The sequence below is a fragment of the Salvelinus alpinus genome, chromosome 19 (assembly GCF_045679555.1).
Source record: "Salvelinus alpinus chromosome 19, SLU_Salpinus.1, whole genome shotgun sequence".
In the NCBI taxonomy this organism is placed as follows: Eukaryota; Metazoa; Chordata; class Actinopteri; order Salmoniformes; family Salmonidae; genus Salvelinus; species Salvelinus alpinus.
Genome location: NC_092104.1, coordinates 27,601,069 through 27,625,115, shown reverse-complemented (window position 1 = coordinate 27,625,115; position 24,047 = coordinate 27,601,069). Strand labels below are relative to the sequence as shown.

Sequence of the window (24,047 nt, the reverse complement as noted above, 5' to 3'; positions counted from 1 at the left end):
TTGGATTTTTACAAATTATCTTTGAAAGACAGGGTCCTGAAAAAGTTTTTTTTGCTGAGTTTATATATCTTGCATTTTCCTTTTCCGAATGAGCGGTTATTAGAATGTATAAGATTCTGTATTTATGGTAGCATAGCTTCTCAAGGTCCGATAGACCCAATCCCTTTGTCCCTCAGTCTTCCCGCTTTTCATTCAAGCCCAACCCTTCCTTTGTGTAACCAGCCGTCATATCGGGTTTTCCCACTAGGGGCTTTTCATGACATGATTAGTAATCGATGTGTGATCTATCCTGTGTATATAAATGTAATTCTGTGTGATTTAGGTATTTAGTAAATAAATAATTAAGCCAATTTGTGTATTGCTGATTCAAATGATTAGCTCGGGTTCGTGCAGATTTTTTTTTTTAAGTACTTGGTTAAGGGGTGGATCAGCTTAATACTGCTGAAAGATTGTTGCTTCCATCAATGTAACTGTCTGCATCATTTCCAATCCCCCATATTTTTTGGGGGGTAAATATATATCCATACATATACACATACATACTTTTTTAAAGAATATACCTTTATTATTCCCTGCAAACCCTACCACCCTTCCCCCAATTGGAGTAAACTAATAAACAATAGCACTCTAGCTTCTACCTTCAGTTTATATCTTATACACATTTTACAGACAATCTATTTTACAATAGTTATATTTTGTTTCTTTAGTCCTTCCTCTGTTTCTGATGTCCATCCAATTTGATTTCTATTTGTAACTGTGCTATTTCAAACTTTCTGAACCTATATACATTTTACATTGGTTATCTTGTTATTAGTCCCACCCTTCAGCTCCATTCAACCCCTCCCATCTCTCTCTCTCAACACCATCCATTTGGGATTTCTATTTGCCATATATTTTTCAACTGTGCAGTGATGCTTGACAAAAGCACTGAACCTTTCTATTCTCATAGCTTCTACAGATTGTAAATTAATAAATTAATAATTATATTATTGATTGATTGATTGATTGATTAACTATGGCTTTTCAAAATCACCCAGTATTGCTGCATAGGCAAATGTTGCAATTCTTCAACCATTCCTGGACCTGTGACCAAAAACGAGCTACATATCGACAATAACAAAATAAATGATCTAATGACTCTGCCTCCTCACAGCAAAATCTGCAGAGCTGGGAAGATTGTATCCCCCATATATATAACATTCTATTGGTTGCAAGAATTTTGAATGCGGCGTTGTTTTGCGTATCAATTCATAAACCATGTGCCATGGAAGGGGTACATCGAAAATCTCTTAAACTATTTTGCAATTTATATGGTGCAGCTGTCAGTTTTTTGGTCCTTAAATGAAATTGGTATATGTTTTTATTTATCACACTTTTCTTTAACCATTTATGTTCTTTAATACAGGGCCGACATACAAGTTCCTTACCTTTTCCCCCTTCTACTTGCCTCTTCCATTTTTGTGGTAACACTGCAATTAGTTGGTTGTAATTTTGGGTAGAGCAGACATTTCCATATGTCTGTGTTAGCTGCATGTGTGACATAACTCCACCAGTCCTATTTATGATATCATTCACTAAAATTATAACTTTAAAAAAAATATTCGAAAAATACGTTAAAAAAAAAGAAGCAATTAGTATATTTGAGTTTAACCACAATATTTGTTGTATTATTTGTTCTGTCTTTTCAGGTGGATTAAGCTGAAATTGCAACCAACTTTCTAAGGCTTGTTTAAAAAATAACGATATTTTGGAGATTATTTCCTTTTCAAACAACCGAAAGTGAGCAGGTGTAATCTGAATAAAGGGGAAAAGGCCCTTCTTGAACATAGGATGAGACATTCCTACCAATTTACTAGAAAACCAATTTGGATTTAAGTATAACTTTTGTATGACTGATGCCTTTATTGAGAGGTCTAATGCTTTAATATTTAATCATTTCTGCCCTCCGAATTCATATTCGTTATATAAATAGGCCCTAAAAATGGCTTGCCATTACAAATAAAATATAATATTTTTTGTTCGTTTAATTTAAAAAGCAGGCCACTAGGTGTAGGCAAAACCATAAGCAAATAGGTCAACTGTGATATGACTAAAGCGTTAACCTCACTGGTACAGTCCCACCTCGACAACAGCCAGTGAAAGTGCAGGGCGCCAAATTCAAAACAACAGAAATCCCATAATTAAAATTCCTCAAACATACAAGTATTATACACCATTTTAAAGATAAACTTCTTATAAATCCAACCACAGTGTCCGATTTCAAATTGGCTTTACGGCGAAAGCACACCAAACGATTATGTTAGGTCAGCGCCTAGTCACAGAAAACCATATAGCCATTTTCCAGCCAAGGAGAGGACTCACAAAAGTCAGAAATAGCGATTAAATTAATCACTAACCTTTGATGATCTTCATCAGATGGCACTCACAGGACTTCATGTTACACAATAAATGTGTGTTTTGTTCGATAAAATTTACTTCTTATGGCTGCAATCCCGGTAACGGGATGATATGACAACAGCCAGTGAAAGTGCAGGGCGCCAAATTCAAAACCCAGAAATCTCATAATTAAAATTCCTCAGACATACATGTGTCTTATACCATTATAAAGGTAATCTTGTTGTTATTCCCACCAAAGTGTCCGATTTCAAATATGCTTTTCAGCGAAAGCACTACAAACGATTATGTTAGGTCACACCAAACCACAATAAGCACAGCCATTTTTCCAGCGAAAGATAGCAGTCACAAAAAGCAGAAATAGAGATAAAATGAATCACTAACCTTTGATGATCTTCATCAGATGACACTCATAGGACTTCATGTTACACAATACATGTATGTTTTGTTTGATAAAGTTCATATATCAAAAAATCTGAGTTTACATTGGCGCGTTACATTCACTAGTTCCAAAATCATCAAGTGATTTTGCATAGCCACATCGGTTCAACAGAAATACTCAACATAAATGTAGATGATAATACAAGTTATACACATGGAATTATAGATATACCTCTCCTTAATGCAACCGCTGTGTCAGATTTTAAAAAACTTTACGGAAAAAGCAAACCATGCAATAATCTGAGACGGAGCTCAGAACAATAGCCAAATTAGCCGCCATGTTGGAGTCAACAGAAACCAGAAATTACATGATAAATATTCCCTTACCTTTGATGATCTTTATCAGAATGCACTCCCAGGAATCCTAGTTCCACAATAAATCGTTGTTTTGTTCGATAATGTCCATTACTTATGTCCAAGTAGCTACTTTTGCTTGCATGTGTAGTACACGTGTCCAAACGCTAGCGCAGATGCAGGCAAACGTAGGACGAAAACTTCAAAAAGTTATATTACAAGTCGAATAAACTGGTCAAACTAAGTAGATAATCAATCTTCAGGATGTTGTTATCATATATATCCAATAACGTTCCAACCGGAGCATTCCTTCTGTCTGTAGAAGTTATGGAACGCAAGGCGATATCATGAGGAATGCGCATGACCAGGAACCGGCAATCTTCCAAACCAGTGACTCATTCCCCTCTCATCCGGCCCCACAACACAGTATAAACTTCATTCAACGTTCTACCGACTGTTGACATCTAGTGGAAGGCGTAGGAAGTGCAAACAGATCCATATATTACAGGGAATTGAATAGGCGATGAGTTTAACATCGACCAGCCTCAGAATTTCCACTTCCTGTTTGGATTTTTTCTCAGGTTTTTGCCTGCCATATGAGTTCTGTTATACTCACATACATAATTCAAACAGTTTTAGAAACTTCAGAGTGTTTTCTATCCAATACTAATAATATGCATATATTAGTAACTGGGACTGAGGAGCAGGCCGTTTACTCTGGGCACCTTTCATCCAAGCTACTCAATACTGCCCCTGCAGCCATAAGAAGTTAATCTTTATGTCCAAAAACCTAATTTGAAATTGGTGTGTTATGTTCAGAAATGCATTGTCTCAAACAAACATCCAGTGAAAGTATAGAGAGCCAAATAACAGAATAACAGAAATACTCATCATAAACATTGATTAAATATACAAGTGTTAAACATACGAATAAAGATAAACTTCTCCTCAATCAGGGTGATTTTTCCACAAATAGACAGGTATTTTCCTTTGCATGGTAGCAAGATCTTATCTATTTTTGCTAACTTTCTATACAAATATATTGGAGTGAGATCATTTCTTTCTTTTGGGATTTGTATACCGAGTATGTCCACATCTCCATCAGACCATTTAATTGGTAAACTACACGGTAATGTCAAATTAGCATTTTTTGTGTGATCCAATACGTAATAGTACACTTATAATTTGGTTTTAATCCAGAGAGGATATCAAAAGTATCTAGATCCTCTATGAGGCTGTGGAAAGATTCTAATTGTGGTTTTAAAAGAAAACATGAATCAGCGTACAATGACATCTTAGTTTTTAAGCCATGGATTTCTAATCCCTTAATTCTTAAGGTTAGGGGGCACTATTTTCACATCCGGATGAAACGTGTGCCCAAAGTAAACTGCCTGCTACTCAGGCCCAGAAGCTAGGATATGCATATAATTGGTAAATTTGGATAGAAAACACTCTAAAGTTTCCAAAACCGTTAAAATGATGTCTGAGTATAACATAACTTATTTGGCAGGCAAAACCCAGAGGACAAAACATCCAGGATTTCTTTTTTTGAGGTCACTCTTTTCTATGTGGATCTCGATTTCTAAGGCACTTGCTTGCAGTTCCTATCGCTTCCACTAGATGTCAACAGTCTTTAGAAATTGGTTGATGTTTTTCCTTTGAGAAATGAAGAAATAGGGCTGTTCAGAACGAGGGTCAAGTCTAGTGTACTGTTGTGGTTGGGGCGCACGACCTGAAAGCTCGCTCCACTTTGTTTTTGTCTGATATTGAACAGTTTATCTCGTCTTATATTTGATAGATTATTTACGTTTAAAAATACCTAAAGTTGGATAAGTTGTTTGAAATGCTTGGATCAAGTTTACAGGTAGGTAACTTATTAGATACTTTGTAGTCATGTTGCGCGAGTTGGAACTGGTGTATTTTCTGAATCAAACGCGCCAAATAATAATGACATTTTGGGGATATAACGATGGAATTTATCAAACAAAAGGACCATTTGTGATGTTTAATGGACAAATTGGAGTGCCAACAGAAGAAGATCTTCAAAGGTAATGCATGAATTATATCGTTATTTCTGACTTTTGTGTCGCGCCTGGTGGGTTGAAATGTGATTTTCATGTGTTTGGTTGATGGGGTGCTGTCCTCAGATAATAGCATGGTTTGCTTTCGCCGTAAAGCCTTTTTGAAATCTGACACAGTGGCTGGATTAACAAGAAGTTCATCTTTAAACCGATGTATAACACTTGTATGATTCATGAATTATTATTATTATTATTATGAGTATTTCTGTTTTTGAATTTGGCGCGCTGCTATTTCACTGGGTGTTGTCAAATCAATCCCGTTAACGGGATTGGCACGCAAAGGGATCACTAAGAAGTTAATATTATTGTTTGATCTAATTTTAACAGCTAACATTTCGATGGCAATAATAAATAGATATGCCAATAGTGGACAACCTTGTTTTACTCCTCTAGATAGTTTAAAACTTTGAGATGTAGCCATTATTTACTATTTTACACGTAGGGTTACTATACATAACTTTAACCCATTTTATAAGAGATTCCCAAAAATTTAAATATTCGAGGCATTTATATATATAAACTCCAGTCATACTTTGTCAAAAGCCTTTTCAAAATCAGCTATGAAAACCAGGCCTGGAGTCTCCGATATTTCATAGTATTCTATTGTTTCCAGTACTTGTCTTATATTATCTCCAATGTAACGTCCATGTAAAACACCTGTCTGATTAGGATGAATAATATCTGACAATACTTTATTAATTCTATGCACCAAGCATTTTGCTAGGATTTTTGCATCACAACACTGAAGTGTAAGAGGTCTCCAATTTTTTTTATGAACTGGATCTTTATATATACACACACACACACACCATTTGGGTCCTGTTTCAGTAATAATGGTATCAGACCTTCTTGTTGCGTGTTTGATAATCTACCATTTATATAGGAGTGGTTAAAACATTCTAATAATGGTCCTCTGAGTATATCAAATACATGTTGAATACTTCCACTGGTATGCCACCCAGCCCTGGAGTTTTCCCAGCCTTAAAGGCTTTAATTGCATCAAGAAGTTCCTCCTCTGTAATTTGGCCTTCACATGTCTTTCTGTACCGATGTTAATTTGACATTATTATTATGAAAAATATCCATACAATTAGTTTCAGTTAGTGGAGATGGAGGAGACTGAAACGAAAACATATTCTTAAAGAATCATGCGTGACTCCATTTGCAACAAGTTTCCATACATTTTTTTGGTAGCATTTCTATATTGAAGATTGAAAAATAATTTGGTGCATTTTCCCACATATTCCATCCAGTTCGCTTTATTTTTTATAATATTTTACACTGGATCTTTCTTGAATAAGTTCCTCCATTTCTTTTTGTTTTTTCCTCTAACTTATTCTGTGCCTCTATGGTACAGTTTTTATTGCTATCTAACTGTACTGTTAGTCCTTCAATTTCCTTTGTTAATATGGATTCTTTTGATCTAAATTTGCTTTGTTTTATAGATGAATACTGTATTGCATGGCCTCTAAAGGAACATTTAAAAGTGTCCCATACAATAAGGGGATCTGCTGTACCTATGTTATGTCTGAAAAAGTAAATTATAAATTATTCTGTCCTAGTTCTAAACAATTTATCATCTAGTAGGCTTTGATTAAATTTCCAATATCCTCGCCCAAGTAGAAATTTTGTAAGAGTATGCCAATTATGTGATGATCCGACCGCATTCTGTCCCCTATCAACACTTTTTACACTTTTGGTGCCAGAGAATGGCATAAGAAAGTAGTCAAGACGACTAACTTGATTAAGCCTCCGCCATGTACAGTGGGGAGAACAAGTATTGGATACACTGCCGATTTTGCAGGTTTTCCTACTTACAAAGCATGTAGAGGTCTAACTTTTATCATAGGTACACTTCAACTGTGAGACGGAATCTTTTTTTTTTTTTAAAGTAATTAATTTGCATTTTATTGCATGACATAAGTATTTGATACATCAGAAAAGCAGAACGTAATATTTGGTACAGAAACCTTTGTTTGCAATTACAGAGATCATACGTTTCCTGTAGTTCTTGACCAGGTTTGCACACACAGCAGCAGAGATTTTGGCCCACTCTTCCATACAGACCTTCTCCAGATCCTTCAGGTTTCGGGGCTGTCGCTGGGCAATACGGACTTTCAGCTCCCTCCAAAGATTTTCTATTGGGTTCAGGTCTGGAGACTGGCTAGGCCACTCCAGGACCTTGAGATGCTTCTTACGGAGCCACTCCTTAGTTGCCCTGACTGTGTGTTTCGGGTCGTTGTCATGCTGGAAGACCCAGCCACGACCCATCTTCAATGCTCTTACTGAGGGAAGGAGGTTGTGGCCAAAATCTCGCGATACATGGCCCCATCCATCCTCCCCTCAATACGGTGCAGTCGTCCTGTCCCCTTTGCAGAAAAGCATCCCCAAAGAATGATGTTTCCACCTCCATGCTTCACGGTTGGGATGGTGTTCTTGGGGTTGTACTCATCCATCTTCTTCCTCCAAACACGGCGAGTGGAGTTTAGACCAAAAAGCTCTATTTTTGTCTCATCAGACCACATTACCTTCTCCCATTCCTCCTCTGGATCATCCAGGTGGTCATTGGCAAACTTCAGACGGGCCTGGACATGCGCTGGCTTGAGCAGGGGGACCTTGCGTGCGCTGCAGGATTTTAATCCATGACGGCGTAGTGTGTTACTAATGGTTTTCTTTGAGACTGTGGTCCCAGCTCTCTTCGGGTCATTGACCAGGTCCTGCTGTGTAGTTCTGGGCTGATCCCTCACCTTCCTCATGATCATTGAATCCCCACGAGGTGAGATCTTGCATGGAGCCCCAGACCGAGGGTGATTGACCGTCATCTTGAACTTCTTCCATTTTCTAATAATTGCGCCAACAGTTGTTGCCTTCTCACCAAGCTGATTGCCTATTGTCCTGTAGCCCATCCCAGCCTTGTGCAGGTCTACAATTTAACCCTGATGTCCTTACACAGCTCTCTGGTCTTGGCCATTGTGGAGATGTTGGAGTCTGTTTGATTGAGTGTGTGGACAGGTATCTTTTATACAGGTAACGAGTTCAAACAGGTGCAGTTAATACAGGTATTGAGTGGAGAACAGGAGGGCTTCTTAACTTCTCACGAGTCACCAACCCTGATCCGGTAGCACCCCCCCCCCCCCCCCCCCCACTGAGTAGCATAGCTAGCATAGCGTCACAAGTAACTTGTAGCATCTAAATATCATTAAATCACAAGTCCAAGACACCAGATGAAAGATACAGGTCTTGTGAATAAAGCCACCATTTCAGATTTTTAAAATGTTTTACAGGGAAGACACAATATGTAAATCTATTAGCTAACCACGTTAGCAAAGGACACAATTTTTTTACTCCCAATAGTTTTTTCCTGCGTCAGTAGCTATCACTAATTCGACTAAATAAAAATATATATAGCCACTAACCAAGAAACAACTTCATAAGATGACAGTCTTATAACATATTTATGGTATAGCATAGTTTTTTTTGGGAAAAATGTGCATTTTTCAGGTATAAATCACAGTTCTACATTGCAGCTGCAATCTGAAATAGTTCTGACCCAGCCAGAACAATTACAGAGACCAACGTCATATAACGAATTACTCATCTTAAAACATTTCAGAAAAATACACAGCGTACAGATATTGAAAGCCCAACATCTGGTGAATCCAAACAATATTTCAGATTTATTAAATGTTTTATAACGAAAACAAAATGTAGCGCTAAATTAGCATAGCTATACCAGGCAGATTCGGCTAGGCGCCCACGGCCAGTTCACATGCACAACAGATATGATATAACATCGTAAATTGGGTCTTACTATGGCTGATCTTTCATCAGAATGTTGATCAGTGTCCTTTGTCAAGATGAGTCGTTGGTTCCGTTCAGAATTGTTCCTTTCCCACTCCATTTAGCACAGGTACTGGTCGAGTGGCACGGATCTCTCAAACGTAAATAAAATCAGACAACGGAACACCACAAAACTCCCGAAAAAATTCAAATAATCTGATTAAACTATATTGAAAAAACATACATTACGATGATCTGGTCACATGTATCAAACAAACTTCGAGACGGAGATAGTTTTCATCCATAATGGCCGCACAACAGAAGACAATCGCAGCTACAAGTCGCACGATTTAGAGAACCGGAAGTTGTCGGTCACGCCAAAGAATTAGCTCTCATTTCACGTCAGTCCCAGATAAACAAGATATTTTTCCTCTGACGTCCTCTTGACACCCAGAGGAAGGCCAATGAGGTGTGTTTCGGGTCATAGGGGGCACGACCATATATAGGCAGAGCGTTGAAGCTGGCATACACATCTTGCTTTTTTCTTCTTGGTCATGGAAAGTGCTGTCAAATGACTTCTGTATCACTCAGAGACAAAATTGAAACGGTTTTAGAAACTAGAGATTGTTTTCTTTCCAATGGTATTATTTATATGCATATAGTAAGAGCAATAATTGAATAAGAGGCAGTTTAATCTGTAGAGCAAATTATGCTAATGGGAAAATAGCACCCCCTGTATTCTCAAGAAATTAAAGAAAAACTTACAGGTCTGTGAGAGCTGGAATTCTTACTAGTTGGTAGGTGATCAAATACTTATGTCATGCAATAAAATGCAAATTAATTACTTAATCATACAATGTGATTTTCTGGATTTTTGTTTTAGATTCCGTCTCTCACAGTTGAAGTGTACCTATGATAAAAATTACAGACTTCTACACGCTTTGTAAGTAGGAAAACCTGCAAAATCGGCAGTGTATCAAATACTTGTTCTCCCCACTGTATCCACTAATTCCAATATATCCATGACATTCATGATTTCCTTAAGTGCCTGAGGGTGATAGTTTGTAGTGCGATTTCCTTTCCGGCCCATAGAGGTATTTAAGACCGTATTAACATCTCCCACCATAATAATAGAGTCTAGTGTTGCTTGTAGAGTTGATCAATTCTTATATATTTTCAAAGAAACTTGGATCATCATTATTTGGACCGTATAGGTTAATAAGCCATATCTGTTTATTGTCCAATACCATTAAAATAATCCATCTACCTTGATGATATGTTTGGACAATTTGCACATTTGACTCAAAATTACTGTTAATTAAAACCATCACCCCTTTTGAATGTCTTTGCCCACGGGAGAAATATATTTCGCCACCTCCAGTCCCTGTTCCACAAAACTTAATCTAAAATTGTTGAATGAGTTTCCTGTAAACAATAGATATTATATTCCTTCTCTTTTAGCCAGGTAAATACTGATCACCTTTTCTTATTATCTGCTAAGCCATTACAGTTGTAACTGGCTATACTTATTTCACTACTTACCATAATGAGACAACTTTCAATTCTATTTATCAAAATATATGTTTGTAAACATACCATTAAAAAGTAACATGATGATTGAGTGTCTATATAGCTGTACCATGATATTTGCATTGCTACTAAGTAAACCTCCAATTGGTCCCCACTATTCCACCCGCTAAAAGCCCTCCTCATCCCGAGTTGGGTTGTCATCCCAATGCCCAGCAGACCACCCCCGACCCCCTGTATCCCATAGCCCTGAAAAGACTGGGATCCATCCTTCAAAAAGAGCACACAGTGCCATTTACAGAACAGAAGTAGATCAAATGCATTTCCATCACCCTCACCTCGATATAGATATATTTTAAAAATCCTGTTTCTTAATTTCCATAATTAGCTATTAATATTTGTAGTAATGTAGACAATTTATGCAAAAAAAATTACCCCTCACCAGTCTCGCCATTACCAAAATTACATTATTGCAAGCAATTATTATATAAGCATTCAATTATTGTGAATCATCCTATATTGTCCCTAACATCTTTTACTCCTTCGCAACAGTTGTGGGATACGCACATACACCCACACACTCATACACACTCAACCCTTTCCCCCCCCACAACCATAGGCTCACACTCAACAGTTGCACCATCCCAGAGCCCAACTCAAGAAAGGTCTTGATTTACAAATGCATATACAGTTGCAGCTGTATGAGAAGGTTATTAACCATTGTCACGTCCTAGATGGAGGTCAAATGTACACCTTTTCCCTGAAACACCCACAACACGGTCCCACGTATTGACCATATTCCCAAGCAACTCCATGCAGTCAGACTTTTGATTTTGTGCCACTTGGACCACAATAATATACCCCCTCTCTGAATGTTCGAGTGTGACCCCCCCCCCCCCATGGGTTACTGCAGCTATTGTTGCCAGCACTGACACTGCCTGGGTGGGGGCACCCCACCGGAATCCCCACCGGCTAGGTACAAGGTCGTCAAGTTTCTCATTAGCAGCTTTGAGAAATTCCTTGTATAGTATGCTCTCCCTTTAGGGGGCTTTGGCTTTGCAGGACCAACCCTGCCAAGCAGGCTCAGAATCTTGAGGGGGCAGTGCTGCTCTAGGTCTCTGACCGCATTTTGGCTGGATACAGACCGCTTGCAGCAGGCCCATAAAACAGTTAGGGACTTCTCCTTAGTATCTGGGTCATTCAGGTGGGTGTATAGGGTTGTGGACAGTTCCATCAATATAGGATCATAAATAAATAAATTAGATATCATTTATTTAAAAAATGTTGTTCCCCATGATAGGACAATAAATAAATGAAATTTATAATTTATTTTAAAACACTGTTCCACCATGATAGGACAATAAATAAATAAAGTCGTATAATTCATTATAAAAAGTATATCCATCATTTGAACAACCTTGAAAGCTCTCTCTCACACCCCTGCGCACAGCAGTACATTGGTTCTGGGATATGTAACCATTTCCTTTCTCACTCAACGCCACACTTTCCCAAACAGGAATAATAAAAATAAAATAAAAAACACACCATCCACACATACTGTGGCTTCTGTTTAATTTTTATCTCCACCATGTTGAATTAGTGCTTGTGTTCCAATTAGTTATATTTGAAGATATATAGAAAAGCTATATTTTTTTTATTGTATTATTACAATTCATAACCGGGCTAGAATTGTGTTTCATTATTTTCCTCGTCTATAAGAACTTTGTAATTTTTAAAATAGCCATGGAGTAGTCTGTGTCTCTGAACAGCTGGTTATCAATATATAGTTTAACGACGACGAGAGCTACTCGTTTCCCTTTTAATCTATTTTCCTTGAAAATTGGATAGAGAACTTTACGCCGTTCTGCAATTTCCTTCGGGAACTGGTCATTCATGCCAATTTTGGTCCCAGCAAGTCTTTAACCCAGGCTTTTAACCATTATTTTATCTTTAAATTAAGCAAATTTGACAACGATTGGGCGTTCATACCTCTGCCCTCTCTGTTCGAAGTGGTGTACACATTTGAGTTGGATTTTGTCGATAGCTCCGCATGGAATCTGAAGCGCTGTAAGGAGGAACTCTAACTACAGATTCAGGAACTTCTCCTTCTTTCTCCTGGATACCTGTTAGTACCAAATTCTCTCTCATGGATCTAGTCTTTATGTCAAGTAAGGCTTCTCTCAGAACGGTGTTCACTTCGGTTTTAATCTTATGGATTGTCACTTTTAGCTTGTTTGTTTCCTTCTCCAATGGTCGCAGCTTTTTCATCACTCATCTCGAGGCTTGCCTTCAACTCTTTTATATTCTTACTGACTAATTCAAGTATACCCAGATTGTCATTTATTGATTTTAACAGATCGGTTTCGACCTTTACCATTCCCGGTGGTGAAAATATTAAATCGTCTGTGTCTGTAGAAGTTACGTTTTCGTTCTGAAATATCCCCTAATCTAAACTCTCCGTCATGTTTGGGTGTTGCTTGTTTTCTTAATATTTGTCAATACATTTCTCTAGCCTTAAGATTTGTTTTGTGTTATTATCCAGATTGTGTTGTGCTAATATTTAGTCTAACTTGCCGATATTGAATATGTTCAGTCCACCATTACCTGTCTCAGTCCCGCCCTCTCCTCCTACCTCTATAACCAAGTACTTACAACAATCAGAATGAGACCGATCGAGGTGACGATTAATAATTGACTGCTATTGATATAAAGAGATCTTTTAAAGAGTGGATTCGGGAGATAACCGCTCTATATAAATGAATGCCTCCGTGGTGCCCCAGGTTATTAGTGGTTTAATTGTTGCGTGGTTTAATTCAATCACGTAATCAATTATACGTTAGGTAATCGATTTGATAAAATAGCATATCATATAATTTAATCAGTCAGAGACACGACAAATCTTGTCTGCTAAATTAAATAGTGTAGCCCACAGCCATATGGCATAGCCTGATCAGGGCCTAACATAAGGACAACTCAGAGTATGCTATTCTGTTCATCTGAAATATACATTTCCTTCATTTCATGTTTCTATAGACCTGTCTAAAATAAATAATGGATTTATTGTGATGGTGTAGGCTGGTGTACATGGATTTATTAGACTTTTAAAAATGTAGATGTTCCAAAGTTCTGCATCAGTGGCTTGTAGGCTATGTGTGGATGCCAGGAGATGCTAAATGTGTTTTATGTTAATTAACGGTCAATTACTGTGAGACTGGCAGTTATTTGCTTGACAATCACCGGCTGACTAAATTTCATGACCGCCTCAGCCCTAGTCACAACTAGACTTAAAAAATACTAGACTTAAAACATACTAAGACATCAGTGTTTCACAATTCCTGTCTGTTAGAGAGTTAGTTTTAAGCTAAGCAGCTCAGTTCTCCATGAAGGAACAACAATAGCATACCGATCAGTTCCTGGTCCAAACATACCTTCAGAGAGAAGGGCTGGGCGAAGTGGATCCTCACGCTACTTTTCTGTCGGTTGCCGCACAGCAAGGAGAACACACACCTCAGAGCAGACAGCAGACCAACCTGGGGGATATGGAATACATAAACACACACATATTATGGTATCCTCGTGGGGACCTACAATGAATTTCCATTCAAATTCCTATTTTCCCTAATCCCTAAACTTAAAAAAGCGTTTGTCCTCATGGGGATGTGGGAAATTCGTTGGATACTTGAGGGAATGATTCGTTAGGAGGAGAATGGAAGTACAGATACAATAGAAGTATAGAATACATGCACATAAGCACACACAGATGAGTTATGATGATACCATAATGGGGCTCTCCCATTAAGAGGAAGATTAGGGGAGCAATAACAAAAATGAGCAGGCTCTTTTAATGAACGATAGGATGAAATGTGGGTGTGTGCGCGTGTCAGATTAATAATGAACAATAAGATGAAGAGGGAACATTAACCCACCCCCAACGGAACATCTTCATCTAACCAACAAGTACAGAAACAACACTGTGGGGGGGCTCCGAGGGGCTTTACCGGGAAACTTTAAGATTCATGTGTGTGTGTGTTATACAGGTAAATGTCAAAAATAATGGGAACACTCAAATAAATGATAGAGGTGTGGTTCTTGAGTTAACCACACAGGTGTGGTTCTTGAGTTAATTCAGCATCCCATCAAGCTTAGGGTCATGTAGAAAAATGCTGGGCAGGCCATTATTTTGGCTACCATGGCTATACCCCCATAGGATGACAATGCACCAATCCACCGGGCACGAATGGTCACTGAATGGTTTGAGGAGCATGAAAATGATGTAAATCACATGCCATGTCTGTCTCAGAGACCAGATCTCAACCCAACTGAACACTTACGGGAGATTCTGGAGCGGCGCCTGAGACAGAATTTTCCACCACCATCAACAAAACATCTCTCCAACAGTGTTCCAGACACTTGTAGAATATATACAGTGCCTTCCGAAAGTATTTAGACCCCTTGACTTTTTACATATTTTGTTTGAGCAGACACATGCACATTTGTGGTCTGCTGGAGGTCATTTTGCAGGGCTCTGGCAGTGCTCCTCCTTGCACAAAGGCGGAGGTAGCGGTCCTGCTGCTGGGTTGTTGCCCTCCTACGGCCTCCTCCACGTCTCCTGATGTACTGGCCTGTCTCCTGGTAGCGCCTCCATGCTCTGGACACTACGCTGACAGACACAGCAAACCTTCTTGCCACAGCTCGCATTGATGTGCCATTCTGGATGAGCTGCACTACCTGAGCCACTTGTGTGGGTTGTAGACTCCGTCTCATGCTACCACTAGAGTGAAAGCACCGCCAGCATTCAAAAGTGACCAAAACATCAGCCAGGAAGCATAGGAACTGAGAAGTGGTCTGTGGTCACCACCTGCAGAACCACTCCTTTATTGGGGGTGTCTTGCTAATTGCCTATAATTTCCACCTTTTGTCTATTCCATTTGCACAACAGCATGTGAAATGTATTGTCAATCAGTGTTGCTTCCTAAGTGGACAGTTTGATTTCACAGAAGTGTGATTGACTTGGAGTTACATTGTGTTGTTTAAGTGTTCCCTTTATTTTTTTGAGCAGTGTATATATGAAAAACTGAAATACCTAATTTACATAAGTATTCAGACCCTTTGCTATGAGACTCGAAATTGAGCTCAGGTGCATCCTGTTTCTATTGATCATCCTTGACATGTTTCTACAACTTGATTGGATTCCACCTGTGGTAAATTCAATTGATTGGACATGATTTTAAAAAGGCACACACCTGTCTATATAAGGTCCCACAGTTGCCAGTGCATGTCAGAGCAAAAACCAAGCCATGAGGTCGAAGGAATTGTCTGTAGAGCTCCGGGACAGGATTGTGTTGAGGCACAGATCTGGGGAAGGGTACCAAAAAATGTCTGCAGCATTGAAGGTCCCCAAGAACACAGTGGCATCCATCATTCTTAACTGGAAGTTTGGAACCACCAAAACTTCCTAGATCTGGCCAAACTGAGCAATCGGGGGAGAAGGGCCTTGGTCAGGGAGGTGACAAAGAACCCGATGGTCACTCTGACAGAGCTCTAGAGTTCCTCTGTGGAGATGGGAGAACCTTCCAGAAGGACAACCATCTCTGCAGCACTCCACCAATCAGGTCTTTATGGTAGAGTGGCCAGACAGAAGACACTCCTTTACGGTGAAGCATTGTGGTGGCAGTATCATGCTGTGGGTAGGTTTTTCAGCGTCAGGGACCGGAAGACTAGTCAGGATCGAGGCAAAGATGAACGGAGCAAAGTACAGAGAGATCCTTGATGAAAAGCACTCTGGAGCAGGTTAGGACCTCAGACTGGGGCACAGGTTCACCTTTCAGAAGGACAACGACCCCTAAGCACACAGCCAAGACAACGCAGGAGTGGCTTCGGGACAAGTCTCTGGATGTCCTTGAGTGACCAAGCCAGAGCCCGGACTTGAACCCGATCTAACATTTCTGGAGAGACCTGAAAATAGCTGTGCAGCAACGCTTTCCCATCCAACCTGACCGAGCTTGAGAGGATCTGCAGAGAAGAATGGGAGAAACTCCCCAAATACTGATGTGCCAGGCGTGTAGCGTCATACCCAAGAAAACACGATGCTGTAATCACTGCCAAAGGTGCTTCAACAAAGTACTGAGTAAAGGGTCTGAATACTTATGTAAATATGATATCAGTTTTTTATTTTTCATAAATTAACAACAATTTCTAAAAATCTGTTCTTGCTTTGTCATTATGGGGTATTGTTTGCCGATTGATGATAATGAAAAAAAATATATATTTTAGAATAAGGCTGTAACATAACAAAATGTGGAAAAAGTCAAGGGGTCAGAATACTTTCTGAAAGGCACTGTACCAAAGTGCATTGAAGCTGTTCTGGCTTGTGGTGGCCCAATGCCTTATTAACACACTTTATGTTGGTGCTTCCTTTATTTTGGCAGTTACCGGTAGGCTATACACTGAGTGTACAAAACATTAGGAACACCTGCTCTTTCCATGACAGACTGACCAGGTGAATCCAGGTCACCTGTTAAATCCACTTCAATCAGTGTAGATGAAGGGGAGGAGACAGGTTAAATAAGTATTTTTAAGCCTAGAGACAATTGAGACATGGATTGTGTATGTGTGCCATTCAGAGGGTGAATGGGCAAGACGAAAGATTGAAGTGCCTTTGAACAGGGTATGTTAGTAGGTGCCAGGCACACTGGTTTGAGCATGTCAAGAACAGCAACGCTGCTGGGTTTATCATGCTCAACAGTTTCCTGTGGGTCAACATGGGCCAGCATCCCTGTGGAATGCGTTCGACACCCTGTAGAGTCCATGCCCCAACAAATTGAAGCTGTTCAGAGGGCAAAGGGTGGTGCAACTCAATATTAGGTAGGTGTTCCTATTGTTGTGTATACTGTACCGGTGTGCTGGTGTTGGGCACACAGTCATAGGAGATGCCCACTGGAACCAGGTGGACGTCAGGCACCACTCCCTCTCTCACAGCCAGTCTGATGCGTGCCAACCATTGCCCTCCTCGCCAACTCTCTCCTGACACACACACACTCAGTACCTGGCCTTCACACAGCAACTCACCAACCAACTACACACAAAGAGAGAGAGGGGGTGGGGGGCAGTTGGAGAAAAACATGTTTTGGAATGCAATAACCTGATAAATGACCCACCATAACGTAATGACAACCTCCAATAAGAGGGGTGGGGGACCAGAGAAGGAGAAGAGAGGATAGAGAAATAGGAGACCTAGGAGTAGTCGATGCCTCCAGTCCAAAGCATCTGTCCCTACTGAGAGGTTGAAAAGGCAAGGATGATAAGGAAAGAGGGGATGATGAACAGAGAAAGAGAGGTGTATATAGCAGGACAGACAAGTGGATTATGAATGTGTGAGATATATGTACATACATACACAGTTGAAGTCGGAAGTTTACATACACCTTAGCCAAATACATTTGAACAATTCCTGACATCTAATCCTAGTTAAAATTCCCTGTCTTAGGTCAATTAGGATCACCACTTATTTTAAGAATGTGAAATGTCAGAATAATAGTATAGAGAATGCTTTATTTCAGCTATTATTTCTTTCATCACATTCCCAGTGCGTCAGAAGTTTACATACACTCAATTAGTATTTGGTAGCATTGCCTTTAAATTGTTTAACTTGGGTCAAACGTTTCTGGTAGCCTTCCACAAGCTTCCCACAATAAGTTGGGTGAATTTTGGCCCATTCCTCCTTACAGAGCTGGTGTAACCGAGTCAGGTTTTGTAGGCCTCCTTGCTCCGCACACACTTTTTCAGTTCTGCCCACACATTTTCTATAGGATTGAGGTCAGGGCTTTGTGATGGCCACTCCAATACCTTGACTTTGTTGTCCTTAAGCGATTTTGTCACAACTTTGGAAGTATGCTTGGGGTCAATGTCCATTTGGAAGACCCATTTGCGACCAAGCTTTAACTTCCTGACTGATGTCTTGAGATGTTGCTTCAATATATCAAAATAATTTTCCTACCTCATGATGCCATCTATTTTGTGAAGTGCACCAGTCGCTCCTGCAGCAAAGCACCCCCACAACATGATCCTGCTACCCCCGTGCTTCACGGTTGGGATGGTGTTCTTCAGCTTGCAAGCATCCCCCTTTTTCCAACAAACATAACGATGGTCATTATGGCCAAACAGTTCTATTTTTGTTTCATCAGACCAGAGGACATTTCTTCAAAAAGTATGATCTTTGTCCCCATGTGCAGTTGCAAACCATAGTCTGGCTTTTTTTTGGCGGTTTTGGAGCAGTGGCTTCTTCCTTGCTGAGCAGCCTTTCAGGTTATGTCGATATAGGACTCGTTTTACTGTGGATATAGATACTTTTGTACCTGTTTCCTATAGCATCTTCACACGGTCCTTTGCTGTTGTTTTGGGATTGATTTGCACTCCTCTCACCAAAGTACGTTCATCTCTAGGGGACAGAACGTGTCTCCTTCCTGAGCGGTATGACGGCTGCGTGGTCCCATGGTGTTTATACTTGCGTACTATTGTTTGTACAGATGAACGTGGTACCTTCAGGCATTTGGAAATTGCTCCCAAGGGTGAACCAGACTTGTGGAGGTCTACAATTTTTTTTCTGAGGTCTTGGCTGATTTCTTTTGGTTTTCCCATGATGTCAAGCAAAGAGGCGCTGAGTTTGAAGGTAGGCCTTGAAATACATCCACAGGTACACCTCCAATTTATTCAAATGATGTCAATTATTTATTCAAGCTGTTTAAAAGGCACAGTCAACTCAGTGTATGTACACGTCTGACCCAATGGAATTGTGATACAGTGAATTATAAGTGAAATAATCTGTCTGTAAACAATTGTTGGAAAAACTTGCATCATGCACAAAGTAGATGTCCTAACCGACTTGCCAAAACTAGAGTCTGTTAACAAGAAATTTGTGGAGTGGTTGCAAAACAAGTTTTAATGACTCCAATCTAAGTGTATGTAAACTTCCGACTTCAACTGTGTGTGTATATATACACACACACACACACACAGCAGGACGGGCCAGTGATACTATAGGATGAGCTGCAGTAGCTAGATGCCGCCAGATCCTCAAGTTGTGTTTTTGCTTCTCAGACAGAGTGAATTAAATTACTATTGACCAGCAGAAGAGCAGCCCTGTGAAATGAACTCAATAAACTAGCAGGTCTATTAACAATGATGCACAGCCAATAGAAATACACACACAGCTGCCTCCCTCCCTTTTTCCCTTACTTCCTCCTCCTCTCTCCTCTCCAGCCAACACAGATGCCACAGATTCTCTAGTGAGATTCAGACTTGCTGTTAATGGGAATAGAACCAGAGCTGGAGATGGGGCTGACAGTGGGGGATGGAGCCGGAGTGTGGGATGGAGATGGGGCTGACAGTGGGGGATGGAGCCGGAGTGTGGGATGGAGATGGGGCTGACAGTGGGGGATGGAGCCGGAGTGTGGGATGGAGATGGGGCTGACAGTGGGGGATGGAGCCGGAGTGTGGGATAGAGATGGGGCTGACAGTGGGGGATGGAGCCGGAGTGTGGGATGGAGATGGGGCTGACAGTGGGGGATGGAGCCGGAGTGTGGGATGGAGATGGGGCTGACAGCGGGGGATGGAGCCGGAGATAGGGCTGACAGCGGGGGATGGAGCCAGAGATGGGGCTGACAGCAGGGGATGGAGCTGACAGCGGGGATGGAGCCAGAGATGGGTCCGACAGCGGGGGATGGAGCCAGAGATGGGGCTGACAGCAGGGGATGGAGCTGACAGCGGGGATGGAGCCAGAGATGGGTCTGACAGCGGGGGATGGAGCCGGAGATGGGGCTGACAGTGGGGAATGGAGCCGGAGTGGTGGATGGAGATGGGGCTGACAGTGGGGGATGGAGCTGGAGTGGGGGATGGAACTGGAGTGGGATGGAGATGGGTCTGACAGTGGGGGATGGAGCTGGAGTGTGGGATGGAGATGGGTCTGATAGTGGGGGATGGAGCTGGAGTGTGGGATGGAGCTAGGTCTGATAGTGGGGGATGGAGCTGGAGATGGGTCTGATAGTGGGGGATGGAGCTAGAGTGTGGGATGGAAATGGGGCTGACAGTGGGGGATGGAGCTGGAGTGTGGGATGGAGATGGGTCTGATAGTGGGGGATGGAGCTGGAGTGTGGGATGGAGCTAGGTCTGATAGTGGGGGATGGAGCTGGAGTGTGGGATGGAAATGGAGTGTGGGATGGAGATGGGGCTGACAGTGGGGGATGGAGCTGGAGTGTGGGATGGAAATGGGGCTGACAGTGGGGGATGGAGCTGGAGTGGGGGATGGAGGAGCTGGAGTGGGGGATGGAGCTGGAGTGGGGGATGGAGCCGGAGTGGGGGATGGAGCCGGAGTGGGGGATGAGACAGGCTGGGTTCGGGTTGAAGTTCTGCCATCAGCATGCCAAGGAGTGCAATAAAGATGGCGCACGTGTGTGTGTGTTTAACCCAAATTCCATTTATCCCCTTCCCCTGAAGTACGAAGGTCTCTCGAATCCACTTGTTGATGGAGACAGACTTACGGAGGTCATGACTGATGAGTAGAGGTTGTCGGTCTCTGCTTCCTGTTCTGTGATTGGATCTGGTGGGAGGAGGACCACGCCAAGTCTCTGCAGGACTGACCTATAGGAACAGGTTATATCAGTCAGGTGACAGGAAGAGAGTAGAGCAGCCAAACTGCCATACCAGGTTGTCTTTTTGTCAATCACTGACTGTCTGTGTGTGTCTGCGCACGCGCGTACCTGAACCAGTTGTTGTGTATCTGTAGGTGACAGAGTGTGTATGGCACTCTCAGGTTGTGACAGAAGAGAACCAGGGGGATGAGAGCAGAGTCCACGATACTCTGAGGCACACACACATACACCAGTGACGCACCCTGAAAAACAAAACACATTACACACATTCATTCCTCCAATCGACCTTCTACACACACACCTGCATATCTTCTTACACTCTGATCAAAATGTCTGTGTGTGCGTTCGCCAAAGTTTCCTAGGGGGACGCAACCTTTATTTGAGGGGTAAAATATCCTTATCATCATCCTTAAATAGCCTATAGGTACACCTAAAATATGTCATGAGTCTTGTTAAAATATGTAGAATTGCAGTAAATTAGCTTCAAAACAACATTTTATTTTACTATGGTTATAGCGTCATTTAATTAAAAAAAATTTTTTTATTTGAACCTTTATGACGGCCTACACCGGTCCAAACCCGGTTGACGCTGGGCCAATTGTGCGCCACCCTATGGGACTCCCAATCACGGTCGGTTGTGATACAGCCTGGATTCGAACCATGGTCTGTAGTGACAGATGCAGTGCCTTAGACCGCTGCACCACTCAGGAGCCCCATCACTATTGATTTAATATAGAGCCCTAGAAAGACCTTATTATTATTCCGCTGCTCTATGTAAAACTACATACTTCAGTCAAACTGCCATCGTTGAAGTCGTTTGTGGTGAGGTCAAAATGAGGGGTGTTGAACAAAATAAAGTCATCAGTGATTGGATCATCTCTAACCAGAGTATCAACGGCAATTACGAATTTTCAAAACGCAGCTTTACACGTGAGTTCTGGCTCTGGCCCAATGCATCGGTTTCTAGGACCACTAAGAAAGGTTCAAATGTCTTTGCGTTCTAGAAATAGTCGGGGAGGTACTCAGATCCAGACTCTAACGTCCATGGGCGTGGCGTAGCATTTGGCCGGAGCAAGGAGTTTGGGTAGCCAGGCAAAGAAAGACCCTCATACCTATGGGGTACATATGAAAATGTCTGTATGACAGTGTGTGTGTGTGTGTGAGTGAGTACCTGCTTTGAGGCTCTGTGCAGGGGAGCCATGTGGTTCAGGTTGACCTGGACACTGCAGAACACTGACCCAAACACCTTCAGCAACACCCAGCCTACCAGCCTGGAGAGAGAGAGAGACAAACCCCTTCAGCAATACCCAGCCTACCAGAGAGAGACAAACGCCTTCAGCCTGGGGGGGGGGGGGGGGAGAAAGAAAGAAAGAGAGAGAGAAAGAGAGAGAGAAATGCCTTCAGCAACACCCAGCCTAGAGAGACAAACCATAAAAACATAGCTCTCAGGAGTGCTCTAATTCTAAAGATAGTGTTTGTGAGGGAAAGATAGGAGAAACATGACACTGACATGGAGAAAGCGCGGGGTAAACCCATTTGAATTTAATCACTTTAAATCAGTTCTTTGTAGTTTGACAACCCTGTTTGTAAGCTTTTAAATGATATTAAACGTTTAGATTTCAGTGATGAAGACATTTAAAGCCTGAATGTTTTGGCATTCAGGTCCAAAAAGTCACCTTTAGAGCACTTCTACAATGGACAAACATGGAAAGTGTTGTTGAAATCAAAAGGGATGCTATGAAAAAGTAAATTAATTCAAATGGATTTTCCCGGAGGGGGAGGGGTAGAAAGAGAGAGAGAAGATAAAGAGGGTCAGATGACACTGGCTGGAAATTAGATGGAAGTTGTGGGGGGAGAGAGAGAGCGCGAGAGAGAGAGCGCGGGTGGAGAGAAGTAGACAGATTTTAAAGACAACCACAATAGAATTCAAATGACCGAGTATATCTACTGGGGATGGAATTGAAAAGAGAATTTTCAATTCCATCCAGGGCTACATTATATTCCACCATCTATGGAATCTGAAAGGCAGTGAAATTCAGAAGGCAGGTCAAATTAGCTCCAAGACAGGATTTCAATGACAATGGTATCCAAAAACAAATTCCAAGATTTATGGAACAGAGTTAATCCCAAATGGCACCCTATTCCCTATATTCACTACTTTTGATAGGGCTCTATGGGCCTTTTGGGACACATCCACTGCTGGACAGACAGACCCACCGTAGAAGCTGTGGCGAGATGCAGGTGTTGATGAGGGGGAAGTAGGGGGTAAGGTGGGTGAGGTGGGTGAGTGAACCCCGGGTGTCTCCCCCCGCTGGTGCTATGTCTGGTGAGGAGAGAGCCTTCTGCACCCTGAAACACACACACGTTGGGATAGGAAACAGGACAAAACAGCCATTTTACTTAACACGTGCACAAACACGTATGCACACACTCATACACACACCCAGTTGGGGTGAGCTTGGGTGAGCTCCCAGCCATTAAGGACGTACATGCAAGGGAAAGGCCAGAAAATGGCTAAAGACTCCAGCCACCCGTGCTCCCGTCCGGCAGATGGTACCGGTGCATCAAAGCTCAGAACGACAGACTCTTACAGTTTTTATCCCCTGACCATAAGACTGTTAAAAGGCTGACAACTACTACTCACCCTCACACCTACGCTCCTGCTAAAATCTTTAATGATTAGATGTATTATTTCCACTACGATGCTGTTCATTGATTGCCATCATCTATTTTATCCTGCTATTGGCCACTATTACTCCCGTTCACATTTAGACACTCACCGGACAGTTTATTAGGTACACACATCTAGTACTGGGTCGGACCCCCTTTGCCTCCAGAACAACCTGAATTATTCAGGACAAGGATTCTACAAGGTGTCGGAAAC

General features: G+C 41.5%; 1 protein-coding gene across 3 annotated transcripts in view; it reads right to left on the bottom strand.

The window, feature by feature from the left end:
• The window catches only part of gpat2 (glycerol-3-phosphate acyltransferase 2, mitochondrial), a 52,695-nt gene that overhangs the window by 11,646 nt on the left and 17,002 nt on the right, over positions 1 to 24,047 (bottom strand). For 2 of the 3 annotated variants that reach the window (XM_071352733.1, XM_071352735.1), the window contains 6 exons: positions 23,381 to 23,512; positions 22,335 to 22,434; positions 21,272 to 21,405; positions 21,053 to 21,152; positions 17,413 to 17,592; positions 13,946 to 14,047 (listed from right to left, as the gene is read on the bottom strand). In XM_071352733.1, the coding sequence (XP_071208834.1) occupies positions 13,946 to 14,047; positions 17,413 to 17,592; positions 21,053 to 21,152; positions 21,272 to 21,405; positions 22,335 to 22,434; positions 23,381 to 23,512 (748 nt within the window). The remainder of the gene's footprint in view (positions 1 to 13,945; positions 14,048 to 17,412; positions 17,593 to 21,052; positions 21,153 to 21,271; positions 21,406 to 22,334; positions 22,435 to 23,380; positions 23,513 to 24,047) is intronic. The other variant, XM_071352734.1, reaches the window with a different exon arrangement.